Below are 23302 nucleotides of genomic sequence, written 5' to 3' on the forward strand. Positions count from 1 at the left end.
TGAATAAGCAAGGCCAGGTCTTGACTTTATCTCCCCAGCTTGCCCTAACAGCAGGGGGAGGGGTGGCTCAGCGGGTCCACTAGTTAGAAGTCCTGGGCCCCTAGGACATGTGGCATGTAATATGTGTGCACGGAAAATACTTGTCGTTGTGAGAACATGAATGCAAAAAAGTAAAGAGTGATAGGTATAGAAGTAGGTATATTAGACAATCTTAGAGGGTAAAGGATCTTGGAAATTATACTCTAGGAACTCTTGGAGGTTTTCAGGCGGGTTTTGCATTTCAGAACACTTTGGTGATGGATATGTGGGAAATGCATTTCAGGGAGAATAAAATAATTATTATTTTGGTACAGGTGAGAGATAAGAGAGGACTCTTGGCAGTGGAAGTCGGAATGCGTAGAAAGGTCCTGATTCAAAAGAGATTTAGACCAGGAAATCTTGAGGGATTTAGTGATTTATTAGATGATACGATTGAGAACAAGATAGAAGTATGCATGCCTCTCAGTTTCTAGATTTAGTGCCCAACCACTTGGGAATTACTTAGTCTGCTCATTCAATCACATCATAAACTTCATGGGCCCCAAAACTACTCAGGCTGAATAGCAGCCTCCCCTTTGTCCTTCCCATCTCACCATCTAATCATTGTTATGTCCTGGATGTAACTCTCTTTGTATTCATAACTTCAGGATTGTCTAATGTGCAAAATGTAGACACATGTTCATCATCACCTCTTAAAAGGTATTTTTAAAAACTATTATGCAGTTAAGATGTACAAGGCACCATTTATTCCACTAGTTGTGGGAAGTAAAAAAGATAAACTCGATATATCTCCTGCCTCCTGGGTCACTCTACTTAGGAAACAGCCTCATACGTAGATCACTATATTCACGTGTCATATATTTTATTATAAAATCTTGAACAACAGGCTCTTGGGGTGGGTGGAGAAAGATTTTAATTGTGTTGTGTGAACAGAATGGAGGACTATATCACATGGGGCCGTAATATACAATTCTGTACTCTAAAGCATACTGTAAAGTAGCAGAATTGGACAAAGAACCAATTCTCTGGGTAGACAGTCCATTAAGCGATATGCTCGACCCACAAGTCACACGTGTTCACCAGCCTCACGGATTCTGAGCCACTGCTTGTGTTTGGATGGACAGTACAAAGCCCTGAGCCTACGCAGGTTCTAGGCATCCCTGATGGGCATACAGATTCTAAAATGGGTGTGTAATTGGGACTGAACTCTCAGAGATCAGCCATGGATTTGCACTCCCACAATGGGCAGGATTAGGAGATGCAATTTTTGGAGACTTTATGAAACATGTAAGATGTTATAAAAAGAAAATGTCTTAAAGGATGGGAAGAAAGGGCTTGTTAAACAGAATGGAGAAGAGGAGCTAGAAAGATGAAAATAACCACAGCCTTGACTCAGAATACTTTGGCTTGAGGCAGGCTCCCTGAGCAGCCTGATACCAAAAGCTGTCAACCTGAGACTTTTGTATGGAGACTCACGGAGTTAAATTACCAGTGGACGTGAAATGACGAAATGTTGGAATTGATGGAATTATATATGGCAATGGAACTAGAGCCTTATATGTCTCAACATGCATGCAATGTATTTGATCTTCCCAGTGAATTATGGGCCTTGGGACAAAAGAAAAAAAAGAGTTAAGAAGAGGAAAGGTAGAAGGATGCTAAACTGAGCTACTTCTAGGTACCACATGGGCTCTGGGGCTGGCATGTTACATAAAGCCCTCTCCTGACACTCATGAATTGTGTCACTGTCACCATTTTACACATGAAGGAATAGAATCATAGAGTTAAAAAAAAACTGGATCAAAATAACACTGTTAACTACTCAAGACTGGCCAACACACAGCTATGTTTGTTTCAGTATGTCATACTCCACTCTGGGTGAGGGGGAAAGTAAAACTTGTTTTGTCCCCTGTGAAAAAGAATATACAGTTAGTTAATTTTTGAGGGACAAGACACAGAAATGTATTAGCCTCATTTAATGTTCTTGTTCAGGTTTAGAAAGAATAAGAATCTAAACTAACATCTGACAGTATTCAAGGGCTCTGCACTGCCTCAGAGAAAGGAACCCCCAGCATTATGTAGAATAAAATACACAAGCCTGGTAAGAAGTGACATTTAGCAGGTATTTATATACTTTATGAAGGACGGTTACGTGGAAACCTCCGCAGGTCGCATTCAGAATTTCTGCTCCTGTATTGTTACAAGGTTTTACTGTCAGTAAGATTCAGAGAATTTACCTTAAAAGGTGACATAATGACTCAGACACAATAAGCAATGCACCTCAAACAGGTGATTTGGCTTCACCAAAATCATTACAAGAGTTTTTGAATCACTTGGTTTACTTTTTGCCTCTAATTTTATATCTTATACATGTAAAATATAAGATTCTGGACCCCTTAAAATATTTTTAAGCATTTTGTACAGCAGACCTGTGTTTCGTGGCTGAAGCAAGGGAGGCAACACATGTAGTAAGAAGTGACATGACACACAGGTCTTTTAATTTGTGTTAAAAAAATAAAGTGCATCCCAATGTAATGTGGCAGGCAAAATAAGAAGTTACAAACCTGATTTGACATTATTCTGGGAAAGTGACTTTTCCCTCTAACTAAATTCTTCCTTTCATCATGACAATTTTATTTTAACTATCTTGAATAGTTTCTGTTTATAAATACATTTTAAAATATTTTAAATATTATCTTTTTCCCCTGTAATATATTAACAATAACTTATGAGTCAGAGTCTTAATTATGCACTATGATATTGTATTAATTGCAGAAAAGCTGGCTATTATGAACAGTGTGCCCCAGCAAAAAATGTCCCCAGGTGCTGTGTGTGTTGCATTGTATCTACTCTTTATAGTTTATGCTTCGTTTCTCCCCACCTTTACCTTACCAATTGTGGCTTCTTACTGAGCCCTCATCAATATGTCTGAATTCTCAGCATCTGGTTTAGACCAAGAAAGGAGATAATAAGGGTGCTGCAGAAGTTTAAAATATGATGTTCAGAGAGAGGGATTATCCTTTGAGTGACGTGAGTGAGGGTTAGTGCCTGGACTTTCTGACCTTTGTTTTTACTGGTTTGGAACCTTCATTTCCAGCGGTGTCACTTTATACCTAAACATTTTGAAATTTACTTCTTTAACTATAATTATACTTCTTACAGTTCTATAAACCAGTGAATTACATATATTTTAGAATTATGGAAAGCATGAATTTTTAAAAATTGGTTCACCTGTAGCTACTTCTTGCCTCTGTTCTTCAGAAATAATATGCATATGCCCTTTCTCTGTCCTATAACTTTCTTCTGCTATAAAAAGACACTCTTGTATTTAATAATTGTTAACGGCCTACAGCCCATATTGTTTTCTTATTAAATAGATAGGTCAGAGGTGCTACATCTTATCTTTCTTTCTTTTTTTAAAATTAATTTATTTTTATTTCTGGCTGCGATGGGTCTTCCTTGCTGCACGTAGGCTTTTCTCTAGTTGCAGCGAGCAGGGGCTACTCTTCCTTGCGGTGCGCGGGCTTCTCATTGCGGTGGCTTCTCTTGTTGCGGAGCACGGGCTCTAGGCGCACAGGCTTCAGTAGTTGTGGCTCATGGGCTCAGTAGTTGTGGCTCACGGGCTCTAGAGCACAGGCTCAGCAGTTGTGGCACACGGGCTTAGTTGCTCCGTGGCATGTGGGATCTTCCCGGACCAGGGCTCCAACCTGTGTCCCCTGCATTGGCAGGCGGATTGTTAACCACTGAGCCACGAGGGAAACCCTTATTTTTCTTTCTTGATCTGGGGCTTAGAAAGTAAGTCCTTATATATTTCTTCTCCGTATTGTAACTAATAAGGGAAATGGAGTCCTTTCCCTTGCCCGCTAATGTTTCGTTTAACCGTTCTGTTTTTTTCCTCATATTAAAGGCTTATGAAATAGAATCAGTGCTAAGAAACCAATTCAGGTGCATGTGAAAGTCTGTGACCCCTGTGCTCATTCACTGCTCACAGCAGCCCCCTCGTTTTACAAATAAGGAAACTGAGGCACGTAGGGGTGCTCATGACTTTAGTTAGTAGCACAGCTGAACTTAAACCCAGGTAGTCTGGCTCCAAAGTTCTTATCCTAGAAAAATGATCTGCAATTCAGATAAAAAGCACCAAGCCAACAATGGGTGCTTAGGCTTGTCTGAGTAGACTCAAAATTAGGTTTCTGTGTGTAAGTAAACCAAAGAAGAAGAAACATAGTTACTTTTTATTTTTAAAATGTCAACTTATTAAGCGTTAATACTTAATATGGAGTAAACATTCGTAACACTTGGGGCAAGATTTAGAGAAATACAAGCACTTTTGCTACAACTTGTCACTTTCCCTGCCTAATGACAAACAACTGTGAACAAACACAGTGTAATCCAACTTGATCTATGCAGGGTGTAGGCTGTCAATGTTTATTATGCATAAGAATGTCTTCTTATAGCAGAAAAAAGTTACAGGATAGAGAAAGGGCTCTACTTTTCAAGAACAGAGGCAAGAATTAGCTACAGAGTGATCAGAATTTAAAAAGAAAACAGAAACAAAATTCATACTATCCACATTTCTAAAATATCACTAACTCATTGGTTATAAGCACCAGGTAGAACCTCATCCTGAGATCTTTTTCTCTTAGCGTCAGATCGACTTGTTGCAGACCCAAAGTTCTAACTTTACATTGAGGATCCACAGCAGTTTTGACATTGAATATGCTTGTCTGTACCTTCAGCTATCTGTTTCCTTGCTTGCTTGTTTGTTTGTTTCTCTCATAAAACCTAACATGAGTCACCTGCTTACTAACTCTGACTAATTTGCAACTTTGCTAATGACTAACTTGCAATTCTAACTTCCACCTTCTTTTGAAAGCATACAGGAGTAGTAATAATAATATTAACTTACAGAAAAACCACTGCTATACTTTGTTGACATCCACTGCCTATGACAATGAATGAAAGCTCCACTGGGTACAGATGGTATATCATGTTCATTGCTGTCTGACCAGCACACACAGTGCAGTATTGAGCACGTACCAGGTGCTCAGTAAGCACTTCTTGAGTGAATGAATGAATGCATGAATGGTTTCCGTTCAGATGTTTCTCAGCTGGATCCCTTTTGTCTCCCCTGAGTTGATAATTGAAAAGAGACTACGACTGATTTAAAGAATAAACTTTGCAGACATCCTGCTGTCTAATAACTTCATTTTGTAAAATCACCTAATATAATAACTGGTTTATATTAGGTTATTATTGGCTTAATAATCTTAATAATCTATGAATATCTACCCCAAAAGGCTGATAAGAAGAGGATATTGATAACTAGCCCATGACCCCATGACAAATAAGAAGGATGAATAAGAATTTATTAGGGAAATTAAATCAAAAAAGAACATTCCAGACTGAGCTTCACTGTGTCCAAGGCTGGCCAAGCTGAAGACTATATAACCTTATCTTCAGTAGCAACACATCTCCACAACTCAGAAAACTGGCCACAGACCACTTCATAACTTAAGGTCATGTGCAAGGAATGTGTAAAATTGAAGGGTGCAGAGTAATGATGCAATTATCCTAACACAAATCTTTTAAATTAACATTTGCTATTAGTTGGATGTTAGGTATTAAAAAATGTTAACAAACTGGAATCTCTGCTTCTTCAATAGGGTTAAAGTATTAACAAGATGTGGAATGGATTGAAGAGGGAACAGTAATTGTACTCCTAATATTAGCAAAGCAGGAAAGAAATCTCTTGTACACATTATTTTTAAAAGCTTCCAAGAGAAAACCAAACCCAGGTCCCTCTTTAATAGTATTTACACTGAAAAGTGCAGAATCTGAAATGTTTCCTTTAAAAATGATTATTGAATTTTAAAAAAATTTATCAAATTAAATGTGATTAAGCATATTTGCTGAAGTACAAATCAAGCCATGCTTTTCATTTAGAACAATGAGAAAATTCAAATAACAAAAGAGCACAACTTCAAATCTTCTACCAGTTCATATACTTTTATGCTATAGCAGTGATTTGTATTACTCTTTCAATGTCATGCAAAAGGGTTAAAGAAAAAAATATAGAGTATTTACACAGTTCATTATCATCTTTCCTCTCTTACATTTTCTTTTCTTCTCTTTCAGTTCCACCTTTTATCCAACCTTTTGAGTTTCCAAGATTCTCCATTGGACAGCGGGTCTTCATCCCGTGTGTTGTGGTCTCAGGGGACCTACCCATCACCATCACCTGGCAGAAGGACGGCCGGCCAATCCCAGCGAGCCTCGGGGTGACCATTGACAACATTGACTTCACGAGCTCCTTAAGGATTTCCAACCTCTCCCTGATGCACAATGGGAATTACACCTGCATAGCCCGCAATGAGGCAGCAGCTGTGGAGCACCAAAGCCAACTAATTGTGAGAGGTGAGGAGACACTTAGGATGCATGGCACCTATGCAGTCAGATTCAACAGCACTCACCAATGGTGTTTCCTTGAAATGTTATGAAAATAACCAGAATTCATAAGAATTCCCTGTCATCCCGTTCAAACACACACACACACACACACACACACACAGCTGTAGAAGCCAACTATGAACTCCCCTAAACTCCAAGCCAAGGTGTATTTACCTAAAATGTGAAGTTTCAGAAAATTAGCAGAGAAGAAATGTGTGAATGAGATGTGGCGACCATGGGATTTAATTCTTGAAATAAGGCTTCCCTGCATTAACCCAGTGACTTGTGAGGCCCAAAATCCATGAGCTCATGCTGTGTTGTATTTATCTTATATAGCACTTTTTATATTATCATCTAGATTGATGGCTTTTAAAAATATTTGCCAAAGCCATATGTCACAGTTTTTCTGAAGTCAAAAAATAGTAGCTTTTTATATTTTTTTATTTTAGTTTTAGAAATGTGGTTTTCTTTGTTCCTCCCTTCTGTTGAGCATTAAATGTCTATCTTGGAAGGGTATCGAAACATTTACTAAATTAAGCAAAGTGTGACAATATTTATGAAAAAAATTAAAATAAGATGGTTTAACTTGTAGAAAACTTTGCTAGGGCTCTCAATGCACCTAAAATGTAAGCAACAGTCTTATTTCAAATCTCTCTGCAAGTCAGCAAATTCCCATCAAGGTTCACACTTGCCATCTTCAAAATGAGGAGCTAGTGTTCTCCAGTGTCTGTTGAGCATGGATGTTCTGTGATTTTATGGTTCTCCTAGAGTTGTAGGTGTTCATCTACCAGTAGAATATTCATCCACATTGCAAAAGTAACTGTATGAAATTAAAGATTTATATTAATGTTGATTGTTTGCATTTTAAAGTCCTTGAACACAGGGCTCTCACTGTAATTGTCAGGAGGGGATGATTTCCATTACCTGCAAGACAGTCAATAGATGTAAGCAGACTCTTTCTTGAGCAATAGGTTCCCATGTCCTTCCTCAGTCCTTACAACTTGTCCACATGACCCCTCTCCTTCCTTTCTTGTTGAAGAGTAATGCTCATTCTGTCTACTTGCCAACAAAATAAAGTGGAGCATACTTAGAATTCATATGAAGGCACCAACTTTGTATCTGTGAAAACGATTTTCCCTGAGTGATTAAGATAATCTACCTTCAGTTAGATACAAAACAAAGGTACAAATGGCCTTATGCTAATAAAATTGGGATACATTAAATGTTTTTTCCCATTTTTGAAGATGTATAAAAATGGGAGCCAATCTAGTACTGCTTCCCAAGTGTTTTCTTATAAGGAGAACTGACTCTTACTATCATTTGTGAAGGGCAAAGCAGTGAGTACATTAGCCTGTCTCCGATATAATCTGCTCTGAAGGATCCAGGTCAGAGAACAGAAATGCTACATAAAAATGTACATGAGTGTTCTGTGAATCACTTGCCTTCACAGGAAATGCAACCAGACTTTTTTGACCAAGGCAAAGGTCAGATGACCTGGAATTGAGCCTAGCCAATCAGGATAATGTAGTGGATCACACTCTGATTAGTATCTCCGTGTGGTTGTTTTTTAAATATGTTAAATAAGGTTCTGTGAAATTAAGTCACTAGTTAGGTGATATAGCCCCGAGAAAGGAAATGTGCTTCACAAGCAGGTCAGTAGCTGGAGAAATAGTCAAGGACAAGGTAATGTGCGGGGGCAGTGGTTCACAATCCAGGCTTCACCATAAAATCTCCTGGGAGATTTAAGAAAACACTGATGACCATTTTCTGGTCCTAACTAAGCCCAACTAAATCATTATCTCTGGGAGTATATCCATCTCCCAGATCTCTGGGGCATTATCCTTTTTTTTTTCAATTCAAAATCACCTGTTAGTGGTTCTTGAATTGTGTCACACATTAAAATTATGTGGGGAGCTTTAAAAAATTCCTGATGTCCAGGTTGAAGTCCAATTAAATAACCATCATTGGACGTGGGACCCAGGCACCAGGAATTTGTAAAATCCCTGAGTTGATTCTCATATGCAGCCAAGTTTAAGTCCAAGCACCCTGGGTAATTTGAATATGCAGCTATTTTAGAAGTCTGGAGTTTTTTATCTAAATGCAAAGAGGGGCCATTGGTGACTTTAACTAGGCTAGTGGCATGGCCTGATTTATGTTTTTAATCATAACACTAGAAGCTGTGGAAAGAATGGATTGGTCCAGAAAGCAAGTAGGTAAGAAGCTATTTCAGAAGTCGAGGCAAGATAAAAAGTGCCTTGAGTCAAGGTGGTCACAGTCAAGGTAATGAGAAGCAGACAAATTTGCAATATGTTTTGGGGACGAATCAAACAAAGCATGTATATACAGTGAATGTTGCAAAGAGAGAGAAAGAGGAATTGTTAAATTAAGTACATATTTTGCCTAATAAGGTAAATGAAAGTGTCTTCTACAGAAGTGGAGAAGATACAAGGAATAGCAGTTGTCACAAGGGAAAGAATGATGTGGGAGAAACAAGAAGGTCTAGACTCAAGGCATTCCAAAATTTAAGGTTCCAGAATAAGAGGAGGAATCAGCAAAGGAGACAGGAAGAAGGAGCAGTCAGTGAAATAGGAGGAAATCCAGTGGACTGTGGGGTCCTGAAAGCAAAATAGGAAATAATCGAGAAAGATAGGTGATAAAGTATATCAAATCCCACTGAAAGTAGAAAAAGAGGAGAACCAACAATTGCTCATTGGGTTTTAGGAAGATGGATATTGTTTTTTACCTTGTACAGTGGCGTGGCTGCAGTGAATCCCTGATTAGTGGGGCTTGAACAAAGAAAGGGAGATGAATGTGTGGGAACTCAGGAAAATACAACTATTTTTGTATTTTCAGGAATGTTGGTATGACAGGAGGCGAGGTGGACATGGGACAAGGGAAGCTTACATGCTGATGGGAATGAGCCAATAGAGAAGAAAAAAGTATGTGGCAGGATTAAGAGATAATTACAGGATCCAAGTTCTTGACTTAGTTAATTGGGTTCTTTGAACCAGTGGAATATGTACAAACTAGTGTAATAATAATCTTGGTGGGGCTCCAGAAAGTAGAACCAACAGAAATGGTTGGAAATTTCGGGGAGACAGATTTTGAGTCAAGTAACTTAAAAGATAAATATAAAATTCATCCAATGGGGTCATCAGAGAGTAACATGCAGTGGATTTATCCTCCTACCATCAACAATTATAAAACTGGACAAAACTTTATAAAGTAACCATCTTCCAAATACGAAACAGGCAGCACAGGGCTGTGGTCCTAGAGAGGAGAGAAATATATGAGTTAAGCCCCAAATTCACCCCATATTTTTTCTTGGTGCACTTTCCAAACCATGATAGATGGATGCAGAACCCAAATAGATAATGGTGATTTTTATGGTGAAGAAAAACAAAGAACCATTAGAACCATTGAGGTGCTGGATATTGCAGGTCAGAGTACTAGAGAGTGGGGAGCTGTTCAAAGAAAGATTTCTAAAGATCTGTATAGGGCTCCCTTTGGGTCTTTAGCTTAATGCTACACTTCACATGCATAGGGCGAGACCCTATGAAATCTAGCAGAGAACAACTTCCAGGAGTATGTGAGATGAATAAAGCTTCCAGCAGTCACACAGTCCTGAGAAACATTGGAGTTCTGATTAGCCAGAGTAGAGAACACACAGGGAATTCAGTTAAAATCTCAGAAGAGGCCACACACTAAGAGAGGCCTAATCTAGCCCTGGGATAAGGGCTACCCTAGACCAGCCCTAATAAAAAGCCTACAGGTAGCCTTGACAGGATTAAATTTCTTCACTGGTAAATCGACTGTTTGCAAGAATAACATTCAGTGTTCTTAAAAGGAAGACAACAAAATTCAGACTCTCAATATCATAGCATATCTGCAATGCCTTGCACATAATTACTGGCTATGAGAAGAAATAGGAAAATGTGAGCCATAAATAAAAAGAAAAAAAAGAAAAGAAAAGAAACAGCCTAATGGGCATACAGATGTTAGAATTAGCAGACAGGGTTTTAAATTAGCAATAATAAGCATTTTCAAAAATTCAAATGAAAAGATGTGTGCAATGAGTGAATACATAGGGAATTCAAGAAGAGAAGTATAAAACATTTTTTAAAAAGAACCAAAAGGAAATTCTAGATCTGAAAAGCACAATATCTGAAATGAGAAATTAACTAGATATATTAAGTGGGATCTTAGATACTGCAGAACAAAGGATAACTGAACTTGAAAAGAGGGCATGAGAAAAATATCCAAATTTTTTAGAGAGATAAAAGACTTAAAATGGCAAACAATGCCTCAGTGAGCTTGAAGTAATGTCAAGGAGTCCAATATAAACATAGTTAGAGCCTCAGAAAGAAGGGCAGGAAAAGCATAGATCTGAATAGTAATGACTTGAAAATCTTCAAATGTGGCGAAAAATATAAATCTACTGGTCAAAATGATTAATGAAGCTCAAGTAAAATAAGCACAAAGAAAGAACCATGCCATAGCACATCATAGGGTGTAGATTTTACAGATTTTTGCATAATCTATCAAACTGTACATTTAAAACCTGTGAATATTACTGTATATAAATTGCACCTCAATTTGTTAAAAATTTAAATGTAAATTTTCTAATATTCAAAATTCTTCAAAAATGAAATAATTCCCTTCACAAAATATTAACTTTCCTGACAACGGAGGAGACATCATTTATCAAAAGCCGAACAATATTTTGAAAGACGTTGCATGAAATAGGTGTCACAGGCTAGTGGCTGGCCTCAATAAAGAGTAGTTTCCCTTCTGGCATTAAGGCTCAATGATTTAAAGTTAAAGGCTCTTAGTTGCACTCCTTCCTCACAGGCTGTATCATATTTTGTAACACATACGGAAAATATTCTAACTTCAGCATGACTTTTAGTAAACATATCTCTTTGTTAATTCTATCTAATGGAATATATAAGGCACATAAGGTACACAACTTTCCTTAGCCCATGCTACAATGGAGATGGGTTTATGATTCATTGAATTAAAATTTAAACCTGGGCCAATTCTTGAGCTCATGTTGCATAGATACCATAATAGATCATCATGCTGATTTCAGAAAATAATCACATTTAAATAAACCTTAATAAAGTCAAGGCAGCTTTCTCTGGGCCTACTCTTCTTTTAATTACAGTTGGAATGGCAATGGCTAAAATGAATTAATTAAATAAGGGTTACAAGATAACCTTAACTCTCTAATGAAGCTTTCTCTATTTTAAAGTCCTTGTCTCTAGCAATCATTATTTTACTTGTTTTTTTCAAAAACTTAACAGTCCCATGAGTTCAGTATTTTCTTACTTGTCTGCAAAAGAAAACAAAAAAATCACTAAGCTTTATGTCTTCCAAATATCAATGGATAGATATAAACTTTTACACCCACTCCCAAATGACTGCATTTGCTCTGTCCTTCATTGCTTCATCTTTCCCTTATTGCATCATGAAGCAACAAAGGACTTAATACATACTCCTAACTGCCAGTCCTTGGGGTAGAGTCACTGGGATGATGAAAGCTCATTTCCTCCCATTGAGAACTCCTGCTCCAGTGGGAATGAGGCAGATTCCAGAAGGGAGGGAGAAATCCTGAAGGATTGGAAAATATAGCAAGTAGTTAAGAGGAGAGGAAGGAAGACATCGTGTTCCTGGAAGAAGGTCTGTTACTTGCAATGGCAGGAGGGCTTGACAGGGCAGATACATCTGTGTCTGGGGGAATGGTTTGCAAAATGGCAAAATGAAGAAGGGTGAGACTTGAGAGCTAAGTCTGGTCCACATCTTGAAGGCTTTCTGTCCTATGAAAGAGGTCTGGAAGGCATGGAAATTTATGCAGCGTTTTAAAGCAGAAAAATCATATGGTTCATGGCAGGATGAGTCACACATTGGAATAAAATGAGTCTAGGTAGGACGCCTGAAGGGGAGGTCTTTGTAGTCCCCATGAGAAGTGATGATGGCTGGAGCTAAGGTGGTCATAGGATGGGCAAAACAAAAGATGCTTGGCAGGATTTAATGGCCAGTTGTGTGAGGGAAATGTGTGAGGGCAATATTTGAGAAGCCTTGAGGACAGACGTGCAAGAATTCTGGCCAAGTACTGTGCTGGGTGTTGGGTTGGGGAGTCGCTCCAGATGTAGAACATTTCACCAACTCATCAGTTTCCCCTCTGCCCTTAGTACACAATGATTGGAGCAGGGCACTTTCTCCCTGCATGACTAATGCCTGCCGTGGGTGACAGCCTCTCTTCTTGTATAGCTAGAGATCAGGCAGCTGCTCTCAGAATTTCAAATTTTAGTTTGAATGGTCAAGAGGTGGAATTTTATCACCACTTCAGCTAGATCACATTCTGGATAAGCTAAATTGATCTTTTTTGGTAAAATGAAGAATCTTATTTATTATTGCCATTTGGAATGAAGAGTGTTCCATACTGCACACTGTAGACTCACTAACTTTGGAACATAATCTGTCCTTTGATTCATGAAAAATATGCGAAGATATAGTTGGAGAAACAAAACCCACATAAAAATAGCAAGCCATGTTAGAGAATAATTATATGGATTTTTATTTAAATCTTTAACTCAAATTAGAGAATGTTTTCCTCTTAGGGGCTTTAAAGTTTTCAGCCTGAGATGTAGCTTGGGAAAAGTAGAAATAGAATAAGGAGTTCAGAGACCTTGAAGTTGCCTTGTCTCAGTGAGCGTGGTTGGAAAGTCTCCAAGTGACAGACTGCTAATGACAAGAGCAAAACGACCTCTGATAAGGGAGAGGTCAGTGCCGTTTGATAGACTTCATGGAAGGAGTGAGCGCCATCAGCCTTGATGTATAAGTAAGGTCTAGAAAGAAAATAAAAAATATAGCAACAGGGCTTCCCTGGTGGCACAGTCATTGAGAATCCGTTTGCCAGTGCAGGGGACACGGGTTCAATCCCTGGTCCGGGAAGATCCCACATGCCGTGGAGCAACTAAACCTGTGTGCCACAACTACTGAGCCCATGCACCTAGAGCCCATGCTCCATGGCAAGAGAAGCCACCGCAATGAGAAGCCTGCAGGCAGCAATGAAGACCCAGCACAACCAAAATAAATAAATTAAATACATTAATTTAAAAAGAATACAGCAACAACACTGGAACTTTCAGTAAGTAAACCAAGGTCCACATTTTTGCTTGTTCATTTTCTATATGACTTTGGAAACATGACCAAGTTTCTCTGAGTCTCAGTTTCCTCATCTGTAAAATGGAAATAATGAGACTTACCTCTTGGAATTGCTGAGAGAATTGAATCAGGTAACAATTGCTATGTCCTTAGCACCCAGATAGTAGCAGGGCTTTCCAGTTTCTCTTCATTTAATGAATGAGTAGAAGGAGGACAGAGGCATTCAGACATATTTTCTGAGGTCAATGAGGGATAAACAGCACCAGTTAAGACACAGAGGCTGTGCCATTATTTATTTTTAACATCTTTATTGGAGTATAATTGCTTTACAATGGTGTGTTAGTTTCTGCTTACAACAAAGTGAATCAGTTATACATATACATATGTTCCCATATCTCTTCCCTCTTGCATCTCCCTCCCTCCCACCCTCCCTATCCCACCCCTCTAGGTGGTCACAAAGCACGGAGCTGATCTCCCTGTGCTATGCGGCTGCTTCCCACTAGCTATCTACCTTACGTTTGGTAGTGTATATATGTCCATGCCACTCTCTCGCTTTGTCCCAGCTTACCCTTCCCCCTCCCCATATCCTCAAGTCCATCCTCTAGTAGGTCTGTGTCTTTATTCCCATCCTACCCCTAGGTTCTTCATGACATTTTTTTTCTTAGATTCCATATATATGTGTTAGCATACGGTATTTTGTTTTTCTCTTTCTGAATTACTTCACTCTGTATGACAGACTCTAGGTCCATCCACCTCATTACAAATAACTCAGTTTCATTTCTTTTTATGGCTGAGTAGTATTCCACTGTATATATGTGCCACATCTTCTTTATCCATTCGTATGTGATGGACACTTAGGTTGCCTCCATGTCCTGGCTATTGTAAACAGAGCTGCTGTTGTGCCATTATCATAGTTAGCCCGCCTGCTTGTTGCCTTGAACAAATACATGCTTGATGTAGGAAGTGATGGGGAACCTCAGAAGTCCTGGAATTGATTGCCTTTGGGGGTGGCAGACCAGTCTGGTAGCAGTCAGTGGGCTGTGTCTCTACAGATGAGGGAACCCAGGGAAGACCCCTTGGCCTGTCAACTGACCCCCCAGACCCCATCCCTGCTTCCCTCGCCTCTCTTTTTCCTTCCATCCCTATCACAATTTGGACACCTATTAGCTGTGTGATCTTGAGTAAATTCCTTAAGCTATTTTTACCCCAATTTTCTTATTCCTAAAATGGGAGAATAGTCAATAGGGGTTTTCTGAGGGTTAAAAAAAAGTAGGTATTTATCACAGCACCTGGCACATAATAAGCCAGCAGGTGGTAACTCCCTTTCCGGCTCTTCTTCTGTTTCTCCCTTCCTTCCACTCACATCTGCATGACTTTGGTACATGATTGAGGACACATTACATAGAAGAGGCTGGGGGTAATCCCAAGTATCAGGCAATTAATTAGAATGGTGGCCTAGGGAATACAGTCAAAAAGGTAATAGTGCAATATATTTTTGCAGAAGCTGAAGCAGTTGGGGATAAATTGTGTGTGGAAGGTAGAGGTGATAACTGAGACCTTAAGGCTGAGGTATAGGATAAAAGGGTAGGATTGAAATGGAATTTGGGAACCCAGTTCCTGGTTATTCCTTACACCAGAGTCATATGACCTTGGGCCATTGTAAAGCTAAGCACATTTTTATAGTTTGGGTCAATGGGAAGATTTATGAAGACTTAATTTAAAATAAATTCGCTGTTATCATAAGAAGTTAAAAGAAAAAACCCTTGGCACTTATGCATGTGCCTCATGACTTACACTGGCAGTGGATGGATGATCACCCTAATGTCACACTCAGTTGGGTGACCTTGGCATAGATGAAGCCGCTTTGAGGGAAAGGACTGAACTTAATGGCAAAACACACCTGCCCTTTGGTTCTATTATTGGCTCAGCACCACTGCGAGGAAAGCTACCAACACTGTGATTTCCTATCTGCGATTCCAAAGGTCAGTTTTCTTACACTTCTTTATATCTTATGACGGGTCTGTTGTTTCTGGCTTTTAATGGTGAGCTGGCACACAGTGAAACAAATACATTATCTAAAAAGCCCTTACTTGACCTTTATTTGGCAGGAAAAAGAAAACTTATACAAGGCCACTATCTGGTTGCTGTTTGTGGACCCAGTTTATGATACTATATTCATGCTATCATTTTGCTTCATTCATCCATTCATTTTTCCAACAAATACTTGTCAAGCACCTATTTTATAATAGATGCTGTGAGTACTGGGGGTACCATGGTGATCAACACACAGAGAGCAAGTCCCTGCCCCATAAAACTTAGTAACAACCTAAATGGGAAAAGAATTTGAAAACCAGTAGATACATATGTATATGTATAACTGAATCACTTTGCTGTACACGTGAAACTAACACAACAGTGTTAATCAACTATACTCCAATATAAAGTAAAAAGTTAAAAAAACCTTACATTTTTCAGAGCAGGAGAGAGGCAATGAACACACAAATGATGTCAGGTGTCTACCTGTGGTATGAAAAGTAAAGCTTGATAGGAGGATTGACAGTGATAAGGGAATGGAATTTTCAGATGCACAGGGTAAGCCTTTCTGAAGAGATTTTTGAAAAGAGACTTGACCAAAGTGAGGGGGTGAGTCACAGGTCTCTCTGTAGGAAGCGAGTTACAGGCAGAGAGACAAACAGGTACAAAGACCCTGAGTCAGGAGTGGGTTTTGTGGGTTCAAAGTACAGCAAGAGACCAATGTGCTCACTGTTCAGTAGGAGAGAACGGGGGGTGGCGGTTATCTATTCTGGGTATGACAGGAAGCCACTGGAGGTTAATTTCCAGTGTCATAAATTAACTCTTACCTAGACTTTGATCAATTACTATCTTGACTAAATGCCATACAGCAGAGAATGGCAATATTTATCTACACAAGACCCCTGTCTTCCGCTGCCACCACCAAGTAGCTTCTGGTTTACCTTCAATAAAACTGAATCCCTGTCCCTGTTGACAGTTAGTGAAACCTACATCCATTCTTTGGAAATATATAGCTACTTAGAGGCCATGAGTTCCAATCATAAAACACTGGACTGCACCTAACACTGAAAAATTCCTGTCCTATTGTATACCTGTCCTATTACTCCCTTAAAAACAGCAAAAAATAATTCTTCCCTTTAATAAACAGACCAAAGCCAAAAATCACGTATTTTAAACAACCCTCATCTTAAGCATCATGAAGCAGGCAAGTCTCTCAAAGGAATCCCTTCAAGATTTCAGATAGTGTCAGGCTACATGGGTCCCATGACAGGATTTGGGTATTTTAGAACATATACATCTCACGTGACTCTTTTTAGGGTGACAGGAGTATTGCATGTGCACGCAATTATGATTCATAGAAATGTATGGCAACAGTGGCCTGCATTGCCTTTTGGGGATGCGACATAATTATTTGGTTGAACCCATCCCTTCTATCTCTTTAATCACCCTCATCCCCACTGGAAAAGTCTCTCTATTGGAAAGCCAGCTATATTGGTGGATATGTTCACCACAAATAAAGTGTTCTGCAAATAAAAGGAAACCAAAATATAGTTAAAAAAAAAAAAAGGAAACCAGCAACTTTGAGGAATTATAACCGAGACAATACAGAGTCTTCAGTCTTTAGGTCCTATCCTAAGTTTTGGCCAAAATCATGACAGTGCCGACAGCTCTGCATCCTTCCACCTTCAGTTCTGTATCTCGTTGGCCAAAATCCTCCTGCAGTGCTCTGTGCTTTCTTCTGTTAGATGGTGCTTCTAGACCCGTACTCCTCAAAGACCTTGTGCATTGGGGTCACTCTGATCTGAGTTATTAACGGAGCCATTGCTACTTTGGATAGGGTCTGTTTCCTAGTCTTTAAAACTGGAACAATAATATCCATTTATTGATTTGTCCATTCAACAGATATTTGCAGAATACTTTCTATGTTCCAGCACTGTGTTATGTGCTGGGATGTGATGGCCTGCGAGAAAGGCATGGTTCTTGTTCTCCCAGGTGTGCAGCCAGATGTGGGAGACAGGCATTTAAACCAGCAACACCAAACATGTGGTAAAGGCTATAACATGATAACGCAGGATTCTGTGGAGGCACTCAGTCTTGTCCACAGCATCAGAATATGTGTCCCACACTAAGTGAAATTTGAGCTGAGATGTAAATACAACTAACTGATAATTTGTTAAACAAAGAAATACAGAAGCCTATGTGAAGACCCAGGGGGAGCTGGAGAACAGATAGACTGAAACAAAGCTTACAAGAGGAAACATCAAGAGATGAAGCTAGAGTGCAAGGACCCAAGTCATAAAGAGCCTTCAAAATATTATAAGGGTTTCAGTTATGTCAAGGGACAATGCGAAGGCACTGATGACTTTAAGCAGGGAAGTCACATCATGTGATTTCTCTCTTAGAAGGATCTTTCAGGCCACTGTGTGCAGAATGCATTCGAGTGGGCCAGTAGGTAGCAGGTAGACTAGTTAGAAAGCTGTTTCATAAATCCAGATAAGAGCCAGTTTTAGCCTTGTCTCAGGTTAAGTCCCCCTGAAAGCAGAGTGTGAGGTATAGGACTGGCTGTAGATCACTTATTTGAGATGTAATTCCTGGATCCCAGAGTGAAAGAATGAAGGGAAATGAGATTAGGAAAGGAGGGGGAAAAATCAGTAGAAGTTGCTTTAATGAGCTAGTTGCTGCTGTGGGCAACTGGGGCTCATTCCTTCTGGGAACCTTCCAAGGCATCACACAGAACAGTTGTTCTCAAAGGTAGTCTCTGGACTTGCAGCCTCAGCGTCACCTGAGAGCTTATTAGAAAAGGCAGTGTCTTGGATCCTGCCTCAGACCTACTGGGTCAAAACTTTTAGGGACAGGGTTCAGCAACTTGGGTTTTAATCAATTCTTCAGGTGATTCTGACACCCTCTGGTGTTTGAGAAGCACAGACATAGAGCACACCTTAGAGTTGTCCAATAGGATTGGAGGATGGAGACGCAGGGCATTTATCCCGACGCCCACCCCTCACTGGTTGCACCCATGAAGGTGAGTGTTTGTTACTTTAGAGAAGGCCCTGAGGCAGCAAAGAGAGACTCCTGTTCTTGGTGTGGTGCCCTGGCAAAATGCATGGAGCTGTCCACCCTGCGGTGCTGAAACCAGATGGATGGAGGCACTTCACCGCACACCCTGTCTACCCATCATGACTAGGACACGGCAATGAAGATGAAGAGAATTTGAGGATATGTGACACATTTGCAAGAAAGAATCATCAGTACCTGATACAAGGAGATTAAAGAGGGGCATATGAAAGATAATTCTCAATTTTATGGGCCATTTCCTTCAGTAATTGCCTTACACTTACAATATGTCAGTGGTTATTTTCCATGTAAACCTCTGTGATCGGTTTTTAAATAATATTGCTTTGGCTTAGAACCAAATCGAGGGGAGGGATCATGGATCAATTATAATTAGACATTCTTCCAGAGGAAATGCAAGAGATTAGCTACCCTGCCCATTTGACAAGAGATTCCTTGCTCTTAGCAGAATTTGAGCCAAATAGAATGTACATGATTGCATATTTACCTTCCACCCTGGACAGAATGATTCTGATGTGATGTCTTAAACTTTGCAATCTACCTTTGTGGTTGTTAGATTAATTTTACTAGAAAACTTTGCTCTATAAAATCTCCAGCATTTCTTTCCTAGGAATAATTTGCTCACCATGAGACAGACACACCTTGTCACATTTTTTTTTTTTTTTTTTTTTTTTTTGCGGTACACGGGCCTCTCACTGCTGTGGCCTCTCCTGTTGCGTAGCACAGGCTCCAGACACACAGGCTCAGTGGCCATGGCTCACGGGCCCAGCCACTCTACAGCATGTGGGATCTTCCCGGACCGGGGCACGAACCCATGTCCCCTGCATCGGCAGGCGGACTCTCAACCACTGCGCCACCAGGGAAGACCTGGGAACTCATTTTATAGCATTGGTATGGGGATAACATGAATTAAGATTATAAAAGTTGTCAGAAGTGCCTGGAAGATATGAAGTGTTGTAGGAGTGTTGGTTAATTTAGTAAATGCAGGTGTGTCCAGCTTTAACATCATTAATAAACACAGTTTCCAACGTGCACATTATTTAATTAAATAATTTGCACAGCCAATGGGTCTTTTCATAGTGAGCAATTTTATTTCATTTAGGTGGTATTCTGAGACAAATGTAGTCTATAGAATGTAAATATATTTTTTAAAAGTGATAAGGGGGCTTCCCTGGTGGCACAGTGGTTGAGAGTCTGCCTGCCGATGCAGGGGACACGGGTTTGTGCCCCGGTCCGGGAAGATCCCACATGCCGTGGAGCGGCTGGGCCCGTGAGCCATGGCCGCTGAGCCTGCACGCCCGGAGCCTGTGCTCCACAACGGAGAGGCCACAACAGTGAGAGGCCCGTGTACCGCAAAAAAAAAAAAAAAAAGAGTTCCCAGTTTATAGATAAGGAAATCGAAGCTAAGAAACACTTGACAGCTTACACAAGGTGACCCACCTAGAAGTAGCAAAGTTGGAGATCAAATCCAGGTGTTTAGCCTTTGGTTCTGTGCTCTTAGCCATCACTCTGTGTTGTTTCTTCCAGAAACACAGCAGTGAGTCCCATCTCTAGCTGCTTCTTTTGATTTTATTCCCCTCTCCTTGGCTGTTTGATAGGCAAAATGATGTTCACTATGGCTCATGCCATTTCAACATGCTCCTAAGATCCTAACTAGTGTAGACTCTAAACTTCTCCCCAGTCCATTTCATGTGGTGGCTGGAATTCCTATATATCTTTAACACATAGGACCACATTTTTGCCTCAAAATGAAGAATTCTGGAAATTGCAATGCAGACAAGATTAGCCTTATCAGGAGTTGTGGAAAGGAGGGGAAGAACTCCCACATTTGCTAAGTATCTGATACATGGTGGACATAATCTATGTCCTCTCACCTAGTCTCGTGACAGTCTCATTGAAAATCCATCCTGTAATTAGTCACTGATCTGCTGGAAAAGATTTCTGGATCCTATCACCTTTAGATGGTACCTTTCTTAGAAGAATCTGTATCTTCTCTTTAAGAGAAGACTTGAATACTCTTAAAATCACAAGAACAACTCAAAACATTTATGTTCTCTTGGCAGGTATTTTTTAAGCAGAGTGCATGTGTATATTTTGGGTAGGGCTGGTGTTTTTTTCAGCATCTCACAAAACTCACCAAATAAGCAGTTACTTAATCTGTTTGTTTGTTTTTTTTCTTTCAAATTGGTACTCTATAAAGCCTTCATGGCACCTCCCTTCAACTGGTTTCCATAGTCCCTTTTTGGCTCAGAAGGGTACTGATGTCAGAAATAATGGTCTATGTGTCTTTATCAGATTTTTAGGAAATGTTCAATACCATGTTGTGTTCTTTACTGCCTTTAGGAAGAGACTATTAATTCTCCCTTCATCTCCTGTTAGAGGAAGAATAGATATTGGATGCTTTAAAAACATTTCATACCCAAGAATGGATCCCTGAAGATCTTCCATAACACAGATCAAAAACAGAATGTCACATTCCCTTGGTTGAGTCAAGCTGCCACACTCCACAGTCCAGTGCAAAGCAACTTCCATCTGCATCAGATCATTGATATAATAAGAAAAATCACCTGCACTGAAATTGCTTCCTTAATTGGTCCCTAATTACAAATCCTCTGCTTTATTTTCACATATATGTAAAGCATTCTTTGTGCTTTCACGCTTGTTAAAATTCTTGGATTTCTTAAAATCACAGCTTTAATAATCCACAGTCTTGTCTGAATTACTGGTGGCATTTCTCTCTTTTCAGTTCCTCCCAAGTTTGTGGTTCAGCCACGGGACCAAGATGGGATTTATGGCAAGCCTGTCATCCTCAATTGCTCAGCTGAGGGTTATCCTGTACCCACCATCGTGTGGAAATTCTCTAAAGGTATGAAGTTACTTGATTTGCTTGTTATCTACCAAATGTATGTTATATTCTAAAGGATGAGATGAGCATTTCTTGCAGAGATGTTTCTTACAAATATATATGTCCCCACCTCCACCAAGTGTATCCATCCTTCACATACACCCCTAGTAACCCACCTAAGTGTTTTCATTTGGGCCATGAAATGTTCTTGTATAACATGCCCTTGGAAAGACCGGGTAGGGGAGGCAGTTTATGTAAGTTATTTCAGCACCTGGGAAAGCTCTACCTTGACTACCTGGGAAAGCTCTACCTTGACTACCTATGTTGGATGACCATGATCTGCTTGGGGACCCCTGCAAGCCCATACACATGGAAAAACAAGTATAAGTTGTCAGAATTACTCATTGTTGGAAAATTATTTCCCCAGTATTTAGATAAGTAAGGGTAAGGGGCTTTAGAAGGTTAAAATAAAACTTCTGGTTGTTTTATTTACCTAGATACCATAGATATAAAAAGCTACCTATCATCTCCTTGGTAGTCTCTTTTTAAAAGCAAAATTTCACCCTTAATCTTGCTTTCTCTTCAAAGGCAAAGCAATGTTTCCCAGTATTAAGGTAACACTGTAAACATTACATAAATTAAAATGAGCAGTGTTGGAAACTAATGAGGGAACCATTCTAGACATGGTAAAAATAATTTATTTCTATCTTATCACCTTCTCCAGGAAAGTTTCCTTAGCTATGCTTACGAACGTGTTAGAAATACTCTTTCCTTTCTCATTCACATAACTTCCTTCAGTAATTTTTGAAACAGGTGAGGGCCAAATATATACTGATAGGATGAACAAACAACAAATAAATAAATCATGTTTTTTTTCCCTAACAATCTTAAGACTTAAGGTATATACTGTGTTGCATTTTCTTATTGTGAAAGTAACAGCAATCAGAGAAAAACAAACGGCATACTTGCCACAGTTCCCTTTTGGTGTATTTCCTTTAGGGTGGAGGAGCAGAGGGAGGAAAGAGAGGGATAGATACCATTTGGTTGGGGGGAGAATCAATTAAATTTGTTTTAAATCCCTGAGATTACTCCCCTGTAGCATGCCACATACATTGTCCATGTGAAAAGCACTTTATCCCAAAATAAAAGCCCGTTATTCAGAGTATCTACCCGTGTGACTTTTTACTTGGGGCCATACTTGTAGCCCTATGTTGCATTACATGGAAACAAATAGCATCCATTTGACTTAATGTACTTTATATCGATGTGATGTAGTTTATATAGATGTTACAAACATTTCCCATGATGCTTATCTTCTTCAAAATTATTTCTAATGCTTGACATTGTGTGGATGTTCTTTCTTTCTCTTGGGTTGTTTTCCATTTCTCACTATTACAAACACTGCAGAAGTGAACAGCCTCGTGTGTTAGTTCAATGTGCATATGTGTGGTTGCTTTCCTTTTCTTTTCTTTTCTTTTCTTTTTTTTTCTTTTGAGGAACCTCCATACTGTTCTCCATAGTGGCTGCACCAATTTACATTCCCACCAACAGTGTAGGAGGGTTCCCTTTTCGCCACACCCTCTCCAGCATTTATTGTCTGTTGATTTTTTCATGATGGCCATTCTGACCGGTGTGAGGTGATACATCATTGTAGTTTTGATTTGCATTTCTCTAACAGTTGGTGATGTTGAGTGT

At 39.5% G+C, this 23302-nt stretch overlaps 1 protein-coding gene across 1 annotated transcript in view; it reads left to right on the forward strand.

The window, feature by feature from the left end:
• The window catches only part of DSCAM (DS cell adhesion molecule), a 744700-nt gene that overhangs the window by 456811 nt on the left and 264587 nt on the right, over positions 1 to 23302 (forward strand). The window contains exons 11-12 of the mRNA XM_029214644.1: positions 6175 to 6453; positions 21509 to 21628. Of these exons, the coding sequence (XP_029070477.1) occupies positions 6175 to 6453; positions 21509 to 21628 (399 nt within the window). The remainder of the gene's footprint in view (positions 1 to 6174; positions 6454 to 21508; positions 21629 to 23302) is intronic.

This window comes from Monodon monoceros, unplaced genomic scaffold, assembly GCF_005190385.1.
Source record: "Monodon monoceros isolate NGI ecotype Baffin Bay Population unplaced genomic scaffold, NGI_Narwhal_1 Super_Scaffold_11, whole genome shotgun sequence".
Lineage (NCBI taxonomy): Eukaryota > Metazoa > Chordata > Mammalia > Artiodactyla > Monodontidae > Monodon > Monodon monoceros.